Here is a 21,778-nt window from a genome sequence, read left to right as displayed (position 1 = left end):
TTTTTTATTATTACTTCTTTACTCATTATTTTAAGTTTCTATATCTGTATACTTGCATTGACAAAAGAAAGGCTTTCTAGTGCTGTATGTCAGTTCAGTATCAACATGTTTGATTCTTGTGCATATTCTTGCAAGATCTTTATATGTCATATCTCTATGATGTAGGATTATGCATTTCATAGACAATCTGAATACATGTAAGTCATATGCTGGGCAAGTGTGCAATATAGTAAACTAAGTTCTTGTTTATATAAATCAGTTTGCTTCTCTGATGTCACCTATGAATTATTCAGATAAAGTTTCATAGTTGATTTTCAAACTTGTTGAACTGAATTATGTGCAGTAGTCAACATTTATATTCTCACAACTTATCCTTATTTGACGTTCCATTTTTTTTCATGTATTGAACTTACCAAGTCCTTTGAGTAGCAGGTTTTGTGCCTACTCTTGGGGCCCATCCTGCATGTTATCTATGGGAACTGCGTTATGTTAACATATTTCTTTGTCAATGTATAAATTTCCTAGATACGCATTCTTTGTCAAGGAACATCATATTGGTGAAGATTCTTCTATCATGAAATTGGCTAGATTGTGTAGCAGAGAAATTAGTGTGTATTGACTGTTAATTTATTTTATTTAAGTTATTCTACTAATGCATCAAAAATTCATCTTATCAATTTATCTGAAGTAATTCCAATTGTTCTTTCTTCTCTCGTCAATTTAGATTATACAATGCCTATATTTGAGATTAGCTTTTCTAGCTCACATATGTACAGTGTTAGATTCAATCAAAGTCTCCCATTGGAAATATTTAGTAAAGATCATGTGTTTAAAAGGATGTATGATATCTCCATTAATATGAGGCCTTTTGGGGAGAGCCCAAGAGCAAAGCCATGAGTGTAGATTCAAAGTGGACAATATCATATTATTATGGAGATATGTGGACATCCTTTGGGCACAACAATTGGTATTAGAGTCATGGTCCAGACCAAATATCATGTGGGGCGGCCTTGAACGAAGTTGAGAGTAGGCCCGGAGCTGGTCATGAGTGATCGGCTGCTCGTGAGGACTCGGAGTAGGTCAGGGTGATCGGATGCGGATGTTAGTGGGGAGACCAGAATAGGTTTGGAAAGATTTAGTAAAGATCATGGGTTTAAAAGGATGCATGATATCATATCATTATGGAGATATGTGGACATCTTTGAGCACAACAAACATCAAGATTCATGTTTTACTCTAATTTTGGGAATTACCGGTTAGTGGTACGTCTCATCTCTTCCAACTTTTGGCGACACAATTTTCATTCATAGTGTTGTCCTACATTTTCCAATTATCGCTAAAGAAAATTCAGTTGTCACTATGGATTCATCTATCAGGGTGTGTACACCACTCGTGTTCCTGAAATAACTATCATTCATCTAACTTTATCGTATCCTTATCTTTGTTTTGCAATTTATGTGTAATTGCCTATTGATGTAGTGATTGTAGTCACTTCTCAGGCATTGATGAGCATGCAAGAGGCCTTTTGTTCGATGTTCAGAAAGAAAGAATTAGGTTAAGCCTTAATTCTTGTTGAGAATTGGTTATTCTTCATACTGCAAATTCTTCTTTTGATTTTCTTTTCTCAACAAACTGATGCTTTCTTATCATATGGTCTCTTGTTTTTTTTCTTTGAGGTTGTTGAACTTTGACATGTTTTGAGTTCATGGTCCCTAGCATTCTGTGAGGCATATCCTTTGATTGCAATATAACCAGTAGGTTAAAATTTAGAGCAGTTTATTGTGCGTTCATTGCAACATAACCAGTTGGTAACAAATGAATCAAAAGCAGTTTCTTGTGTGCTGTTATGGTTGTTGGGAAGCAGGTATTGAAGGAGCTATTGAGTTCTTAAGATCATTATTTATTTGTTTACTTATTTTTAAAATCTGTTCTAAGCCTTACTTGTTCTGCTATTCTGATGCATTACTAACTTGTCCCTTCTCATAAACTTAGAAAAGCATAAAAGCTCCCTACAGTGCTCACAATTAGCTGAGTCCTGTTTGAAATTTACTTGCTTGTTTGGCCATGTGGATTCATAGGAGACAAGATACCAAGCGTTTGCTCAGAGCATTTAAATCCCGCTACTCTTCTCCATTCAAAGGACTTAATTTGTGCCAGTTGCCACTGCCTTCAACTTTGATAGGTATTTATGCTGCTCCAACTTCCACTGTAGGTAGGTGGACCTGGATTTTCAAAGCTTTCATTGGTAAAATTAAAGATGGACATTTACTAGTTGGCAGGGAGATTGGTATTCTCATGTGATTGCTCTTGATGTGGAATTAATGCTGCATTGATGTTATACAGCTAGGGCTGTAAAGCGAAGGAGCCTGAGCTGTGTGTTTAAATTTATTTAATATGTAATCGAACTTACTTATAAATTAAGTTGTTGAATTTAGCTCGAGCGTCATTCATTTAGATGTTATTGAGCATGGATGAATATTGAATTAGCACACGTCTTTTATTTTTATTTTTGTTATAGTTTGTACCAGTAGGTCCAGTATCCAAGCTTTCGGTTGGGATTATTGGCTCTGTTCTATGGAAGTTTTTCACTAGTCATTAGGATAAATTAGGAAAGCGCATGTTGAGACTCATCCTGACAACTAATGTTTCAGATGCATGATCTGCCGTTGAAGGCCTAACCATGACCCCTTTCTGGGGCTGCACACATATCTTCTAGCTTGTTCATTTAGTATCCAATCTTATTCATCTAATTGACTTTGGTTTATTGAAGGGACAAATAAATTTTTACAAAATCTATCATTAAATTTGTTCATTGATCACGAACATATTCCATTTTCTTCTGAAGCTGATTATTTTATGTTACAGGAGGAGAATATCTTCTTTGCAGCAGGAAAACTTCTCCAGATGGTTCCGTTGGTTGATCCAGCTCTCTCTCTCTCTCTCTCTCTCATGATTGGCTTTTCAGAAAACTCCCGCTTTCTGCGTCCCAATAGACCTGGAGTGGAATCATTTGAGCTTAGTTTTTTTCACTCCTCTCAAGCAGCGCCATCAATTGATCCAACTCTTTATGAATGCAGACCATTATGCATGCACATGCCTTTGCATTACAATTTCTCATCATCAACTTGTGTTTCAGCTTTAAATTTTCTGTTTTAATTCCTTGGGTATTTGTGGTGCAGTGATAAAGCACGGAGAAACTATAAAAGGATATGGATGAAGATTGTCTACCTTAACGATTGGTCGATTAAAGGTAGCTTTAAGTTGTGAGCTTCAATTGCTGGAAAAATAATAGAATTTATGGGCCACACTTCATATTGTAAAATACTTATTTGTTCTGGAAACTTTATTCCACAAGCCAGATGTTGCAGGCGTTGTTGGGAGATCGAGTAATGCTTTTAGTCAGCAGTTGGCTTTTGGGGACTCTTACTTTTGCTTTGCTTTGCTTTACTTTACTTTGCTTCGCTGGGTTGAATCATGAGAAGGAAGCATGCAAGTCATAGGACAGGCAGCTATAGTTGTATGCTTGCAAAAGTGGGATGGAGTAGATGCATGACTTCTGTGCAAAATATGAATATAAAATAGGATGCTAGGAGAAGAAGATACATGACTTCTGTGCAAAATATTTTATTTTATTTTGTGAATTCAATAATGCATAAGATTTGATAACAAAAAGAATTGTAGAGAGGATTCAACAGGCTTTGTCTGGCTAGAGTATGTTTCTTTCTCAGATCTCATTGCAAGTTTGGAATAGGATTTGTTGATTTTATGGCAAATTTTTTTTCCATATGGCGTTCTTAGTTTCATTTAATTTAAGGAGGCATCTCATACTTTTTATTTATTTAAATGACATTTTTATCTAAGGAAAAATGCCCCAAATGCCTTCCTTTAAATGGCATTTACAAATCAATCCATAAATTTTACAAATTTAGGATTTGCCTCCTACAAACAAGGACTATTAGACTATGAAGTTCTGATTTGCTTGATCCTTAATACACTTCATTGTTTTGTTGGATTAATGTTTTAAAATTCACTAAGCTCTAGCCGGGTGCTAGATTGGCCGCCTAGGTAGAGATTTTACAAATTTAGGATTTGCCTCCTACAAACAAGGACTATTAGACTATGAAGTTCTGATTTGCTTGATCCTTAATACACTTCATTGTTTGGTTGGATTAATGTTTTAAAATTCACTAAGCTCTAGCCGGGTGCTAGATTGGCCGCCTAGGTAGAGATTAGGTGTCGCTAGGTGGATTTTATGGTATTAATATAAATTATATAATAAATTACATTTCATAATTCCAACACAATAACATTAAATTTAAAATGAGTTCAAAATTACATAACTAATGAAATATCATAAATTTATTTTACTTTTTCTTCTCCATAATTTTTAATAACTTATTCTTTATCGGACACAAACGCTCTCCTCTTCTTCAGATGTAAAATCATCCTTGTAAAGTTCTTTCACTCTAGAGTTTTTTCGGTACTATAGATTTTCATCTGCTCCAGTTGCTTTATCAATCATTTGCTAAATGATCCCGGAACCTAATTCAACTTTATCATCTTCCCCACCATCTACAATCCAACTTTGTGCATTTGAAGCATCTTTTGCAAGGACATCAACATTCCTTTCTTTCTCTTTTTTTTGTTTATTCAATAATTTAGCATTAAATTGAATAAATACTAAATTGTTCAACTTGTTGACATCCAAACTATTTATTTTCTTTATATGAATCTTAAAAAAAGAGTAAATATTATAGTTAGTAATATGAATATAAATTTTAAAAATTAATACTTTACTTTAATTAAAGACTTAAAGTTTAAGCTTACTCTTTTAAATGCACTTCAATTTCTTTTACATCCAGATGAATTTGTAGTTAATGAAAATATCCTCAAAGCCACTCTTAGCAAATTGGGTGTGTGAGCACCGTAGGTACTGCTCCGTACACATGAATCAAATGTATCATCATTCTTTTTTATATGCTTTTGCTATCAATGTTTTCTCAAATAACCTAGTCTCGTCTCTACATTTTACATATTCCTTATTAATAATTGTATCTTGTAGATCAAACTTATCGATATACAAAACTTCCATGCATTCAAAAATCCACATCGTGACCTCCTCATAAATAGAAATAAAACTATCTTTATAGTAAAAATAGGAATCCAATAAAAAGACGGTGGTATGCAACGATGTATCAAATTTATCATTCATTTTGACTCAATAATCACTATGATATGTTGATAATTTTATTTTACATTGTTTAGAGTCACCTTAATTCTTCTTTAGCTTGAAAAAGCTCTCCATATAGAAACCTCATTGATGACTTTCTATCGCCATCTATTAATCAAAGAACTCTTACCAAAGGTACAAATATTTTCAAATAAAGTGTCACACCATTCCAAAAACTCATGCTCATCACATTAGAGTAAGTCAATTTTCCTTTGTTTGTTTTTTATCTTTTACATTTCTCCCACATATCACTTGTAAACATGATCCTTAAACTAGATTTTTTTTTTCAATCAAATTATGCAATATGAGGAAATTTAATGCAAATCTGGTAACTCCTGGCTGGATTATGTCTCTCTTCTTAGTGAAATTTCTCATCAATGATAAAGTCTTATGGTGAGCATAAATAAAAATGGTAAAAGACTTGCTTTGCTCAATAACCTTTTTATATTGTGGAAACTTGCTAATACTTTCAATCATGAGATTAACAATGTGAGTTGAACAAAAACTCCAAAAGATTCTAGGCTACTTTTCTCTCATCAATTTAGCTACAGTCATATTGTTGGTGGTATTTAAACCCGACCCTGGGCCGGGTCTAGCCCGGACCCGGCTCGGGCCCATAACCGGGTTAACAAACCGGTTGCCCGTTGACCCGATTCATCGGGTCGAACTGGAACCGGCCCGGCAAGTTGCCAGGCCGGTTCCAGTTCAGTTGGTGCAAAACCGACGGACCGCCGATTAACAGCTAGTTCGGCCCGCCGGTTCAACATTTGAATTTTTTTTTTTTACCAGCTTGAACCGTCGATTAACCGACAGTTCATAGCCGTTGGAACCACCGGTTAACCGGCGGTTCATAGCCGTTGGGAGAGGGTGGGGTGATTTTTTTGGGTATTTTTTTCGACGGTTAGGATTATTTGACCATTTTTTGATCAATGACTATGATTTAGTGTCCGTTACTATAAAAACTCTATAAATAGAGAGCTTATTTCATCATTTTCACACACATCTTCTCTACTCTTAATCTCAATTTCATATTCTCTACCTGCTTTCATTTCCAATTTTCAATTACAATAGAAGGAGGTCGCGGAGGTGCGTCATCTCGAGCTTGGAAGGGAAAGGAAATAATGAATCCGCGGGAGGAGGATCCCAACATTCAATCCACCAATGATGAGATAGAGCATCTTTCGAATCCGACACCCGAAACACAAGGAAGTACCGATGCATTTACTTCTAAGGTTCGGGAACTTCTTCCTCTAAAGTCTTATATTTTCACTAAACATTTTGAGAAGGTCACTCTTCCGTCAGGAGAAATGCATGCAAAATGTAAGCACTGCAATGCTTCCTACAAATTTCAAGCCGGCGACGGCTATGGGTCGTTGAAACGACATGTAGAAATGAAGCACCCGACGGAATTTGGACTCGATCATTCTCAAACACAATTATCAAGATTTTCTTCAACTAATGGTAGTACCGATTCCGGTTTATTTTTATATTTGGATAATAAATTAAGAGAATCGATAGCTAAATTTATTTCCGTAGAACATATTTCTTTTAGTTTTGAATCTAAATGCACATTTGAAGATTTTTGTAAAGAATCTCTTAATCCATGTGCTAAACATATTCCTAGAACTACACTTACTCGTATAATTAAAAAAATTAGTAAAACAAGAAAAAAAAGAATTTAATTGATGAATTTAGTAAATTAGATAATAAAATTTCTTTATATTCTGATATTTGGAGTGATCATTGGCAAACATATTCGTATATGGGTGCGACTTGTCATTGGATCGATAACTCTTGGAACGTCCAAAAAAAAATTGTTATCTTATAGAGTTTTTGATGAATCACATAATGCTCATAACATCGCACAATTATTATATTTAATTTTAGAAGAATATGGCTTAACTCATAAAATATTTTTATATCATTAGATAATGCTAGTTCCAATACTACTTGTATAGATGATCTAAAATTTGTTTGTCAACTTATTATTGACGGTTTATTTTTTCATATTCGTTGTGTATGCCATGTTTTAAATTTATGTGTTCAAGATGGTTTAAAAATTTTAGAAAGTTATATTAAACCAATTAGAATTGTAATTTCTTATTTATGGTCTCATTCATCCATAATTAAACAATGGGATAGGTTTTGTAAAACTAATGAAATGAGACCTAAAAAATGTCCACGTGATGTACCAATACGTTGGAATTCAACATACTAATTATTACAAGATTCAATTGAATATAAAGAATTATTATGTTCATTTTTTACACAAAATACTAATACTAATATATATTTATTTTCACAACAATGGAATATTTGTAGTAGTATTTGTGAAATTTTAAAAGTATTTAATGATGCAATCGAACAACTTTTCGGTGTTTATTATCCCACTGCTCAATTAGTTTAATTTTTTTTTTCTAATATAGTTTTAGTTTTAAATTAACATATTAATAATGAATTTTTATCTCCTTGCATCTTAGCTATGAAAACTAAATGGAAAAAATATTTTTATTTTATTCCTGAAATTTATTTAATTGCATTTGCTTTAAATCCTAGATTTAAATTAGAAGTTTTACAAGAAATATTAACTTTATATTATGACACTTTAATTCCAATTAAAGATTCTTCTTCTCCTGATCCAATTAATATTATATATAATGTTAGAATTTATTTATATGATATTTATAATCAATATTATGTAAAATATGGAACACAAATTAATATTTCTGAAATACAATAAACTACTAATAGTAATTTAAAACTTACAAACCACAAATTTTATTAAAAGAATGGACAAAACGTCCATGAGGATCCTCAAGTTCCACACAGGAACTTGAGAATTATTTTACGACTTCTTTTGATTTTAATGAAGCAGATAGCGAAAATTTTGATATCCTAAAATGGTGGTCACAGAAGACTCAAAGCTTTCCCATCCTCTCCGTGATTGTCAAAGAAATTTTAGCTTGTCCAGTGTCAATTGTTGCTGTGGAGCAAGCGTTCAGTGCCGACAATAACATATTAGATGAATGACGATCAACTTTGTCTCCCGACTCATTGGAAGTCCAAACATTATTGGACGATTGGACCAGAGTGGAGAAAAGAATCCAAGGAATGCAACTTTCAGATGATGAAGTTGAAGAGATTTTGATACTGAAGGAACGAATACGACAGGAACGGGAAATGGAACTGAGTGAAAATGTAAAAAAATAAAAATGTAAAAGAACTACGTGAGCTTTGATTCCCCTAAGAGGATACATAGGCAACTTAAATAAGTGCAAACCCTTTTTTCCAATAAATTTTAATTTGTAATTTGTAATTTGTAATTTGTAATGTTTAATTTTTAATTTTTTTAACATAATAATCTTGAACCATGATGAACCGTGAACCGGTGGTTCCGAACCGTGAACCATAACCGTCTTGGGCGGTTAAGGTTAAGGGTCAACCTGCCTAGAACCGTCGAACCGGCGGTTCTGAATCGTAGAACCGTTGGTTCTGAACCGTAAAACCGTCGGTTCCGAACCGTAAAACCGTCGGTTCCGAACCGTAGAACCATCGGTTCCGAACCGTAGAACCATCGGTTCCGAACCGTAGAACCATCGGTTCCGAACCGTGGTCAGGCTAGTGGTATTGCTTGTTACAATCAGAAAAATATTCTGATATGCTACTTGTTCAACACACTTGTCAACATACTTAAAAATAAGTTCGGTTGTATGAGCCTTGTCTGAAGACTCTTTAGACTCTAAAAATATAGTGCTCTCCTTGCAATTAACACATAAATTTATAATGCTTCTTCTTTTTCTATCACTCGACGTATCTATCATGATCGACAACCCATTTTATGCACATTCTTCTTCATGTTTCTCCAACAGTTACTTTATTCTTTCAACTTCTGCTTTCAAAAGTGGCTCCCTAAATTGATATTGAGTTGGAGGCTTGAATCCTAGTCCAAATTGCCCCACTATCTCCATGATTTGCTTGAAGCTATCATTACTAACGGCATTGAATGAGATTCCATTTTCACAAACTCATTTCTCAACATATTGTTGAACTTGTTGAGTTTCTCTTTGAAAAGAGTCTCATTTATATTTTTTGGGTGAAGCACTTTACTCTCACTTAAACCTACATTTTGTGAAGAAATCATCAATGCATATTTATCCATGGGGTCAAGTGGAAGAGGTTTTTTAAGACCATCTATCCCTTCAATTTCATTACCTTTTTTTTCATCTAGAGGAATATTTACCTCTGCTCTACAACTCTCTTCTGTCATTCTTTTGTTCTTACTTCATTCTATTTCTTCCTTCTAAAATAACATGTTTGTACTTATTTCAATCTTCTTGAGATGTTTTTTTGATAACCAGATACATTTCTAGATATATTTCTAATGTACTCCTTGATCCTATAAACTCCATCCGATATTATTTTGCCACACGAGTTGCATTTAACTCTATCGAGATTCTTAGGATCATTTAAAATCTCGAACTCCCATCCAATGTCAATTGACTTTCTCCTAAGAATCTTATATTCAAGCTGAGTGACAGATGCCGTCAAAGATGGATTGCTTGACATTGTTACCTATTGTTAATTACTTTATTAGTTAATTGTAATAACCCAAAAAGAGATTTAAGAATAAAATCAGCAACTTTAGAAGCTATGTGATTTAATCATCTGATTCATCTTATTCACCATTTTTCTCACAATTTTATTGAACCTTCAATATTTAATAAGTAAAAGACCACTACTCCAACTTCAACTAAATTCATAAATCACTTAAATTTTTTTTTGTCTCAAACTCCAATATTATCAACTAAAAAAATAACAGAACAATATGCTTAAGAAGAAATATATTTTATTTTCATTAAGTAAAAAAAAATAGAAATTGCAGACTCACGTAGAAATCGAGTGAACAGAAATCAAAACTAAAATAAATTCTCTCTCAATTTGCATGTATCAAAATTAAAATAAATTACCTTTCAACTTAAATGAATATTACGAGTATTTGATGAAATGATGTTTTCAAAGGATGAGACTTTGGCCAACTTTCAATTCAATCCCTTACAAGTCGCTCAGTTGAGGAAAGATCAAACAACAAATTTATTTTCAAATCAATTTCTCTAGCCTTTTAACTCTTTGATTTTTTCCAAAATGTGAGCTCTTGCATTCGCTCTGATTTCTCCAGTTCTTATTACTCAGCACGATGAAAATAAAATTTGGTGCTAACCGCTAGGATAAGTCAACAAATCTATTTTCTTGTTGAACCAAAGGTTATGGATTATAAAATTTACGCCCAACACAAAAAAAAAGTTATATTTTATTTTATTTTATTTTTAAAATCGGCCTTTAAAGTCCAAACTAAAAAATATTATGAAAACTCAACTCTATTTTTGTGGCTCCTAGACGATTCGATTGATTAACCCAAACTAATTCCATTTAAACACCAAGACTGTCTAAGTTAGCCAACTAATATAATTTTTAATATGTTTGACTAGTGTCTAACACCTAAGCGGCCAACCTGGCCCATTTTTAGAATGGGCAGGGTGATACTATTATTTTTGCGGCATGACTACTTTTTGTTGAAACATTAAGTTTAAGGTTGATTCCCTAGTCGTGTTCCTCGGCTTGGCCCAACAACATGATCCGATGACTCCTAACATCTCACTGACCAACTTAAATGGAAGTCAACAAGGTCTCTAATTAATTATAGTATATAGTCGATCACTTCGGTCTTGCTATTTTCGTGAATGAGCTACGAAAGTGAACCTCACTTCTGCTCAATAGCTCAATACTTTGATTATTACTTCCTAAAGTTGTTTCTAGTGAGTTGAATTCCACCTTTTGTCAATAGAACTTTAGATAGTCAAACTTGGTGATATTATTCTACCATAGGATGCCTTTCATTGATAAATTCAGCCTCAATCCAACGCTAAAAGTGATTGTTATCTTTACTAAGTACTTCATCCCTCAAAGTTGATTGCAAATCATCTTCCATTTTGATTTTAAATACGAAGTTTTGGGTAAGCTTGCCGCCTATCCTTGAACTTTTGAGTGTGCACTATGCTAAGTGTGAAGCCTAGACCTTTGAGCAATCATAGCATCTTCCTCAAGTTAGGGATAATCCTTTGATTAAGATTTCGTACTCGGTCTCATTAGTAACTATAAATAAAAACCTTCATTTCTCTATGAAATACTACTCAAACTCACTCAGCTTAATAGCTCGACCTGCAACGACAACAGCCTTATGTAGGATCTACCAAAGTGAAAAACTAAAGAGGAACTTGACTTTAAAAGTAACTTTTCTCTAAGCTTCTAGTTTTAGTCTCTCTCTCTCTTTAAATATGTGAACTCTAGTTAAGTTACCCAAATAATTGTGCTTTAAACATCTCCCAATTTTCTCTACTTTACCGTTAAATGATTTTTTTTTTCAAATTAAATTCAAACAAACAATTTCAACCTAAATTCTCATTCGTTCAATCAGCAAGCTTATCGACACAATGATTCAAACTGAAAAGCTATTATCCAAAAGGAGATTTTATCATCGACAAAATGGTGGTGAAAAAGATAATACACAAGTGCAGGAAAGTAAGATACCTAACTTTTGCTGTTTTCCCCAGAAAAGGTACAAAAGCCTACATAAGAGGAATAGGCGAGAAAATCCAACAACATTAACTCCTACCCTTTTGCAAAACTTGCAGTTAGAATCGTACATCGTATCAAATTCTCGAATGTTTAAATTAAATCAGCTAGAGGAATTAACTGCAAGCATTTACTATTTGTAATCCTGAGGAAGGTAGTATCCCGTCATTACTATTTTGTCGGCAAACATCTTGCCAGTCTTCGGCATGATATGCCAATGAAGTGTCATGTTATAATCCTTGCCTCTGAGGTTGTTGCCCTGCATGAAGTTGGAAAGGAAGAATTTAAGTTGTCAAGCATCAAAACAAGAATTGGCTAACTCAGGTCTTTGCTCCTGCTCGTTGGAAACTTTCTTTCAAATTGGGCATTTCAGCTACAGAAACCAGAGAAACATTCATGCAGAGATGAAATTGATAAAACACATAAAGGAAGATTTGGACAGAAGTTTCTTGAAAACATAGGATGAAAAACTCAAAAAAAAAAAAAAAAAAAAAAATCAACGGTGAAGAAGGATGAGATGGATGATCGGAGCTTAAAGCCAATCTGGTTATTAATCATGGTATGCAATGTATTAATATTTGAGACACACGGCCTACCCCAGAAGTGACCAGATTTTAAGCAGATATGGGAAAGAAGAATACACATTTATCAAATTTAATAACATTTGGTTGGTCAATAACTGCTATGAATCCATCCATGCATTTTTTTTTTCTAAATAGTTATAGAATAACAGATGAATACCATCTACCGAGTAACAATAGCCAATACTAGTAAAAATATGGAGGAAGAAGTTATCGTGATGTACATAAGTAAACTTGTATCATATAAATAAAGAGGGAATGGGCCATCTCTTGCCTGGTCGGTGAAACGGTACTTATTTGTGGTATGAATCCAAAATTTAGCATGCTCTTTTGATTGTATGATTCCGTCCCAAAGTGAAACCTGCCAGAGCGTATTTGAGGAAATTATGACATTAACAACGACTGCAAAAACAGCACAAATGAAAACAAGTCTATTAGGTGAATATTAGTGGGTGTCGATTATGCTACCTAAAAGTAACCTCAAAACTTGAAAGGACAAAATAAATTTTATTAACCAAGAGTTTAAGCGAAACTATAGCTCAGATTAAACTCAAAACTTGATCTCCCTCCCCTCTCTGCACTTTCAACACTAATTCAATGTAGCTAGCCACTCACAACATTCATATAAGTTAATCTACATGTCTTTCCCCTTTACCAATTTTTTCTGAAGTAAATAATCATGATGAATACCATTCCATATTTTGTTTCCTCAATAAGCATGTTCAGAATATATTGGGGTTACTTTAAGGAATATGTAGTTTTTTGTCTATCGAGAAAAAGTGACAGAAACATAGCTTTCTCTCCTATGTGATCCAATCAGATTATCTATCAGTCCCAAAAAAAAAATTAATAAGGAAGGGCAAGAAAATTAGGGAAATGATCAATACATTTCAAATTATAATCCCTGATAGCATTACAGTCTTGATAAATTTCACTCATAAAGAAAAAAGATGGAAATAAAGACAAAGATATGTTACTTCTAGACATTCAACTTTAATGAGCTATGTTCTTATTATCACATGATGCACCAACCCTACTTGGGCAACAAAAACAAATGAGCAGGCTGTAAGAGTCAATAAAACACAATTCAAAACACAAAACAATTGGGCAATAATGCATAAATACATGCTTATTTCATTTTACCAGTCACACTAGTAAACTAAACAGAATCATAAGAAAACATTATCCTTGCTCAAGCTATGGTGGAATCAAAGCAGCAGTAAATCTAAATATTAATGTTCACCTGATTCAAGGCATTCTGAGGTGTCTCATATTCAGCTGCTACAAAGACAAACACCTAGATATTGCAATTAAAAACCATAAGACCGAAGTCAATGAATTTCTAAATAAATCCTGCAATGGAATTGCATAAGTGCTCTATTATGGACAGCATATGTAGATGGAATAATCACTTTATTATTCATGAAGTTATTTAGGTGTGTGCCTAGCCGGAAACTTTGTAATTACTATTAAGTTACCCAGGGAACTAAGAGTTTGTAGTCCAGGACCAGTTATTAAGCTTCCAGCACATAAAACTCCTCTATTTGTGTAAAAATATCAAATTGTATATTTAATTCTCCAGGTGTTAAAAGACTTTGCGTAATGAGGCTTCTTCAGTGTTAAGAAGCTTATGAACAGGAAAATGTGGATGTTCAAATCCCAACTATAGGTTTTGATTGCAATATTGGATCAGGAATCAGAGTAACGATGAAGCAGTATAGCTACTCCTGCAACAATATTGCTACTTCTGTGGTTTGAATCAAGAAAAACCATATGAAAGATGCGACTTGATTTTTTAATTTTCTCTTTTTGAATAATAAGATTTCATTATGACAAATCTTTCCATAAATTAGAATTTGAGATATTAAAAGTCAAAATTCTATAGGAAAAGTAATTATTTTGAATTCAAGAGTACAAAAAATGGAAATAATTATATTTTATGATATGCTAAAGTTATATTTTACCTTTGAAAATGATGGTGAAAAATGATATCAACTGAAGCAATATTAGAAAGGAACAGTGAGTTACTTTTTTAACATGCAAGATATCTAAAATGAAAAGGCTTCAAATTCGTCAAAAGATATAAGTTTAAGATATTTTTAAATGCACCTACTATAAAAATTCCAAAATTTTAATTAGAAGAATCAACATTGTGATCCATAATTTCTGATATTTTATATCCAACCTTTACCTCTGTCTACTCAGATAGATCCTTTAAATAAGAATATATGTTGTTTCAACAGTAGAGCAAACTGAAAGTAATTAAATAACACCTTTTTTGCCATGAAGACCATTTCCTCTTTCCATATTTATACCACTAAGTTTCAAAGATATATATAATACTTTTTCATTTCTAGAGTGAAGATTCACATGTACCAAATAAGAAAGGATAGTTACATGAACCCCAATGGGACTCTTCCATATTTTATATACAAAGATCCTTAAATCTCCATTTGTCTCCACTATATACCCATGTCGACCACCGACACCTTCAGTCAACATTGGCACTTACATTGATCAAGTGTAAAGATATCTAAGAATACCCATGTTCAACACTTGAATTCACATATTTTAGACCAACGCTCATACCAGGTCTGAGTAAACATAGATAAGAACATAAGATCATGTGTTTTATGACTAGAATTTGAAACATATGGCATCCATGTCAATCAGGTTATGTGTACACACTTTCCCACACCTTCTAAAGGCCCTTGCCCTTGCATGATATTTCTCAACCATGGCTTCAATCTAGGGTAACTATTTTCTTCAACCAACGTAGTCTTCTTTGATCAATTAAGAACTAGCAAGATTAATGTCTTTATGATTTACACTCATTATATTCCTATTGAAGTCCACGGGTTTGGCTCCTTTGCTCTCTGCTTGACATATGGCATATTCTTCCCAAGACACTTATTTTCTTGTAAAAAGGGCGAAGATGATGCCTAAAGTTGAATTGATCTCTTGTGGATATTTTCAATCATACTACCACTTACATTTCTAATAGTAGAGCATCCAATCTGAGATCCATAAAAGCAAAGGCACTGCTAGTGCAATAGGAACTAATTCAAGGATGACAAGAACATCCTGCAGTGGATGAATTTGCATAAGGCCTTATTCCTGTGTATTTTTGTGGCAAAGCATCTTCTATACTCCACAAAGGTGGAGGATAGTGGTGACACCACTAGTGAACTAGGAGAGGATGGTGAGGTGCTCCTCCTTGTAGAAAGGCAAGAGTTTGTCTTCAGTGCTACCACTTTCCATGGTGAGCCTCTATTTTTCCCTTCCATTCCTAACTTATTTCATTCTCCCGCGATCAAAAATATGGCTGAGAAAATTATGGCTAGAAATCACATGTTGTGTTGGGTTGTAATAATATTTCTCATGTCTTCGGTATCGATCATGATGATGAGTATCTTATCATATCAACACTCAATACACTTTTGTATATTTCAACGTGCATCAAAATTAATCCAAATAATGGTTGTTATCTTTTGTAACTTGGTTCTCCGATTCTAATTCAATAATCTAATTATTATAGTCATATTCATTGCCACAACAGAAATATTTTAAATAGCCCCTAAATTCCAGAATAGAATAATATTTTAAATCTTAAAGAAAATAGTGCAAAAAGAGACACAATTTACATAAGGCAGTCAATCATGTAGTGTTAGTTTGAATCTTAAAGCCATTGGAGAAGTCAATGTGGCACTAATTTCACAGGATGGGTCTATAGTTATCATTTTCATTAGATTGTTACACATCAAAGTTGGAATTTAAAAAATCTCTAAAACATAGACATGCTCTTTGTTAATTGAAAATTTGACTAGATTTACAAGATTGAGGTTTTAATTTGAGGGGGAAAATAGTGCAACGAGTATTTTTTCTATAGGCTTAAAGTTGTTTTGTGAAATAGGTAAGTAAACATTATAACACAATCTCATGTTTGTAGTTCATAAATTAATGATGATAATACTCCAAGGTTGTGATATAACTCATTGGTTGTGCCAACACGTCGTACTTGGGCTCAAGCTATGTCAACCAGACTTTAGGCATGTCGTGTCAGGCCTAAGACAGCTCTAAACTGGTCCTGCCTAGCAAGCATGACATGTGGTAGCTCAACCTCCATTTCAACACAAGCCGAAGCATGGTTGTCCCATACGGTGCCTAGACCAGCTTGTTAATCAAGAATTTAATAATTTCATGTCATCTGCAAGGTTTATGCGAGGGGTGGAGGTGACACTAGCAATCGAGCTCACTGACTTAGAGGAGAAGGAGGTGTGGGAAAGAGTCATCTTCAAGGAGATGTCATCCTCATTGCAAGAGGTCTCTTCAAGCTTCCATCAACCAAAGGTGGTTTTTTAAATAGATCTAGATATACTGGTTTGAATCTAATTGTGACGAAACAAATTAATGCAACAGAATCACTAAACGTTCAATTACTTGAGATCTGAAGCAACTAATTATCTCAAATTATACCATGTTAATTGGGGTTTAAGTCAAATCAAATAGACAAACAAGGGCACAGAGGTCCCTCATGTGACATGTCCAATAAAAACAATAAGATTGTGAACGTAAGTCTTGGATTTGGCTTTCTAACTTATCATGAAGTTATGATCTCCATTAATTAGTATAGAAAACCCTTTGTGTGCATGTACATATACATAGATACATATTAGAGTTGTCAGCAAACATTTTTTCCTTATGATGTTTACACAGAAACCGTTTGTCTCCATTTGACATTGTTCCGAAGGTTGAGTACAATGGCCTGTTCAATGGGTCACTACTGCCTGTGCATAGTGTCACCATTGCTACCCTTTCTCCATTAGTCATAGTTGCCTATAGGTTTCTTTAATAGAACTCCAAGTGACAAATCTCCTCAATCGTGCCCATTGTGGGTTGTGTCAATTCCTTGATACCCATGTTGTGGAGAAGCATCGTTGTCTACTGTCAAATATGGGGCTCCGACTATGTGTGGCTTATCACAACCGGTCTGCATCTTGGAGCTATCAACAACACATGCCTTCGACCTTATATGTAACATTAGTTACAGTGATCTAAAGATCATGTTGGAGTTAGAGTTATAGATGACAAGTATGGAACTCTAATAAGCTCAGTTAAGTTGCTACTATAACAACTAAAAGTGCATTCCAATTAACATTAATTTTTAACATATAAAAAATAATTCTTAACAACTTCGAATTACAAAACAATAAGCTCTGTTACTTATAAGTAATTTCAAAAGGACCAAACATGTCCAACACTTGAAAATAATTAAAAGCAATTGACCTAAAAAAAATTGCCAAATTGGATGATAACCTAGAGAAGTCAAGAAATGATGTCTACTAATTATCATAACCAACAACATACTTATGACTTATAAGGCAAACCTGCTTAGTATTCCACGTGAATAGAGATGAAAGATCCGCCGATATGTTCAGTGTTAAGCTGACCTGGAAAATATAACAGTAAATGATTAGATTTTTCTATCCATACTTAATGCAATATAATCAACATTCCCTAGCTCCCAGATATATTAGCAGTGACCAAAAAATAATTTAATAGCATATGGAGCAAGGAAATTTTACGCTATATTATCAGATTAATTAGTCCAGTGGAATTTCCATCCAGATATGCACACTTTCTTTCTCAAATATAGTAAATTTGAAATGGGCAAGTCTTCATTCTTATTGTTTCCTTACAAAAGCTACTGCCATTGGATATATTGAAGTAAAATAAATAAATAAAAGAAAGAAATACCAATAATTTCTTACGATTACTATAAGGGTGTTATTTAAGAATCTTCAAGCAACTGCCTATGTGGGTAATGCCAGTGTTGCTAATATGTATCAACTAGTTTAAGATTCCTTGAGAAACATTTTGAATTTGCACTCAAAGCTTCAATATTTTGGAAAACAAAATGTGAAATTTTCTTTCAAGTAAAATCTCACGAAATTTTTCCACACTTCCTGTAAAAAATTTCTGAAACTGAGAAGGGTTGTGTGGCATCATTGTTTTAGCTATTGCAAATCATACTTGCAAGCATTGTCATTTTTCCACATAATTGAAGGGAGAAAGGTGCACAATCGTAGAGTGCTAATTAATAATACTTTGCATCAACATCAGTGTTTCAGTCTATTATAAAGCATACTTGCAAGAGCAAATGCTGTCATTTGTCTACAGAAGAGAATTCAAAAAAGGTGTATAATTGTAGTGAGTTGCTAAGCAATATTTTGCATTAATAATAAAAACATGACAATAGCACACCTCATCATTCCCATTTGGCTGCTTCTGGAACCAATTTATATTAAGAACCTGCAGAAGAACAAAATGAGCAAAAATGTTGAGAAACAGAAAGAGTAACAAAAAGGATGAGAAAAGCATATAATGGAAGTATTGCCAAGTAGTAAGAGATAAATCATCAGTTTTACTGAGAAAAGAGTAAAATGATTAACAAAAAAATAATATGGTGTGTCCAGGGACATATGAAAATATTAAATTTATAGCTAATCATCTGCATACTCTAGTCCAGACTTAACCCCTTATAAAAAGCTCAATACCTTCAAGTCCATCTAGGGGATGACTTGGGATGTGAATACCATCTAGGCCTATGGCACAGGAATCTAGAGGATTTCTCCAATTATTTTGAAAAGCAATTAGTTTCATATGAAATAAAAGAATACTCCATATGGAACACAGCCTATTGGTCATGACTAATTTCTATTGGCAGTTAAGAGATCAAAAACTATTACACTTGAAGCAATACCGTTATACTGAACTAACCTTCTCTGGAACCAATCCCCATTGAAAAAGAATCGCAAAGTAAATCTTAGGAAAGAATTTCTGAGGAGTCTAATTTCACTTCCAATTCAGATTAGAGTGAAAAACATAACCATTGTAATTCAGTTATTGAAGCCCATAAATTACTAGGGATTCTCAAACAAAATATACCTTTATTTGATCGATATATAAATGCTAAAATTTTGGGATGATAGAATTACCATTCCTATTTATTTTAACAAACACAGTAGCATAGGACAACGTTAAAAATCGAACTTCAATTCCATAGAATTTATGGTTCCAATCAAGATGCAAGCGATGCAACTGAATATATCGGGACACTAGTAGGAAGTATGTATCAAAGATCTGAGGGATCGAGGAAAACAAGGGCTTGATAATCTTCAAACGGCCTAGCCGGAAACCTTACCTTGACGTCGGCGGTGGGCGAGGGAGAATTGAAGTTGTCTGAGAGGGAGACCATGGCGCACGTAACAGCCAAGATGGTGACGGCGAACGTCACCACAGCGTTCGCCCTGTAGCCGAAAGAATGCATCGTCTCAAACTCCTCCCTCTTTCTTCCTAGGGGTTTGAATCAAGCAACAGGATCAACCTCCACAACTTACAGGGGACGCAAAGTGGGAGAAAGGGCGAAGGAGATAGGTCAAAGCAATTTTACCTCTGCAGCGTCGGATAGTTCGCCGAGCTACCACCGGAAACCGACCCACGAGAGGAAGCGCTCCTGCGTCGAAGCGAGAGAGATCTGACGCCTGCCCTATTTCGGACGTTTACTTGAGTACTTATTTGGAAAACAATGGACGTATGCGTTTAAAATAAATAAATAAATTTAAAAATATATTTGTTATTTCAGCAAATGACAAGAAGCGTATTTATTTTCCATTTTATTCATTTCGTAATAAAAATAATAATAATCTCAGTCCGTGTCATTCACTATTTTAAGAGTGACTAATTTGATCCCAAAAAGTTTTCCATAACTATCAAAATAAATTGAAAAGTACACATGATGATGGCCAATCCAGAAGTCTAGTATCTTTTGATTATGTCCTCCATTTGGAGAAAAAATTCTTACAAATACATCATAGTGAGGATCAAATCATGGGTGTTTAAGTGACAACCTAAATATCCAACCGCGGTACCATAATCCCAGGGACATTTCATCATCCACTCAATTATAGTAAAAGATAATTAAATAAATTATAAAATTCTTTTCTAGTTCATCCCTAAATTTAAATTATACGGAGGAAATAACTAGAAAGTGAGAGGATTTCCTGAGAAATGATATCTTATTTTATTATAGTAAAATTGTCATCCTCTAGTTTAGGCACCTTCTTAGGGGCATTTCATCAATCACTCAAGTGGTAAAAGGCGAAATCGCTCGCCCCTAGCGCCCTCACCGCACCCGACCCCAGGGCATCACGAAGGAGGTAAATCACGGCAACCGAGAGGTCAAGTGGTGGTGGAGTGAGTTGCACAGGGTCCAGGGATTTACGCCCTGACAACCCTGTGGTTCGACCCCGCGACCTCATGTGGCAAGCATATCACTATTTACCATCTTAGATGACCCATGGGATCATTTCATCAACCACTCAAGAACAATATCAATGTCGTGTTGAATCTTAAAGAATAGCATCACTATGATCTTATATTCAAAAAATCAACATCACTTTAGTGTTACATAAATATATATCTATTGGTGTGGTTAGCATTGACGGTCTAACTCAGGTTTGAATGAATGACAAAAATAAGGTTAAGTTAGTTTCAATATGATCTAACACTTTGACGAAGTGTGCAGGAGAAGTCCAGCTAGGTTGACGGGCTGACCTGATAGCTGGCACAAAGACCAGTTAAGTCGACAGGCTGACCTGATAGATGGCACGAAGTCTAGCTAGGTCAATGGGCTGACTTGATAGCTGACATAATGTCCAGACAGGTCGACGGGCTGACCGGACGTCTGACAGGTAAGTTAATGTAAGTCACTAGAGAAGAGTGACTTGGTAAGGACGAGTTTTCCGTTTGAGGGAACAATAGACGTCGATTCAACTTAGAACCATTTCGGAAATCTAAGTTGAGATCATGACTAAATTTCGGTCTCGGTGAGACGGAATCTAATTACTACTCTTTTTTTATATTTGTGCTAACTTTGGTTTTACAGGATAGTATAACTTTTATTTTGCCTCGGACTAACATTTTCTTACAGGAGAAGCACTTTCTAGAAGATGGTGCTCCAGGCGCCTGGAAGGGATCCGGGCACCAAAAATCGGTCCGGGCACCTAGAAGGCAAAACTCTATCCTGTCGCAACGAGGAGTGCGCTGATTGGCCGGACCTACGTCACGGTCCAGGTGCCCGGAAGGAATCCAGGTGCCCGTAGCACTTTTATAAAAGAAGACCTCCACTAGAGCTGAAAACAACAATTCCTTCTACGACTGTTCTATTATGCTCTGTTTCTGCGTCTCTGCGAAGCCTCTTCGACAACCTGCTGCTCAAGTTGTTATTATTATTATTATTGTCGGTATTTTCCTTCTAAAAAGTTCTTGTACTTGC

The 21,778-nt window shown here is 34.5% G+C and overlaps 1 protein-coding gene across 1 annotated transcript; it reads right to left on the bottom strand.

Annotated features, from left to right (window-relative positions):
- Positions 1-11,739: 11,739 nt before the first annotated feature.
- Positions 11,740-20,028, bottom strand: LOC122024347 (signal peptidase complex subunit 3B-like). Its single transcript, XM_042582961.1, has 7 exons — positions 19,895-20,028; positions 19,646-19,797; positions 18,706-18,753; positions 17,829-17,891; positions 13,685-13,738; positions 12,716-12,802; positions 11,740-12,119 (listed from the first exon to the last, which is right to left on the bottom strand). Exons 2-7 carry the CDS (start codon positions 19,769-19,771, stop codon positions 11,994-11,996), a joined length of 504 nt encoding a protein of 167 aa, XP_042438895.1. The 5' UTR covers positions 19,772-19,797; positions 19,895-20,028; the 3' UTR covers positions 11,740-11,993.
- Positions 20,029-21,778: the final 1,750 nt, after the last annotated feature.

The sequence above is a fragment of the Zingiber officinale genome, chromosome 9B (genome assembly GCF_018446385.1).
Source record: "Zingiber officinale cultivar Zhangliang chromosome 9B, Zo_v1.1, whole genome shotgun sequence".
Classification (NCBI taxonomy): domain Eukaryota; kingdom Viridiplantae; phylum Streptophyta; class Magnoliopsida; order Zingiberales; family Zingiberaceae; genus Zingiber; species Zingiber officinale.
Note: the sequence above shows the minus strand (reverse complement) of the source record. Positions and strands in the feature narration are given on the sequence as shown.

Coding starts and splice junctions, on each gene's coding strand:
- LOC122024347 (XM_042582961.1), bottom strand. CDS start 19,771: ATGCATTCTTTCGGCTACAGGGCGAACGCTGTGGTGACGTTCGCCGTC. Junction 18,754..19,645: donor CGCCCACCGCCGACGTCAAG/GTAAGGTTTCCG, acceptor GTTCTTCTGCAG/GTTCTTAATATAAATTGGTT. Junction 12,803..13,684: donor CTCAGAATGCCTTGAATCAG/GTGAACATTAAT, acceptor ACGCTCTGGCAG/GTTTCACTTTGGGACGGAAT.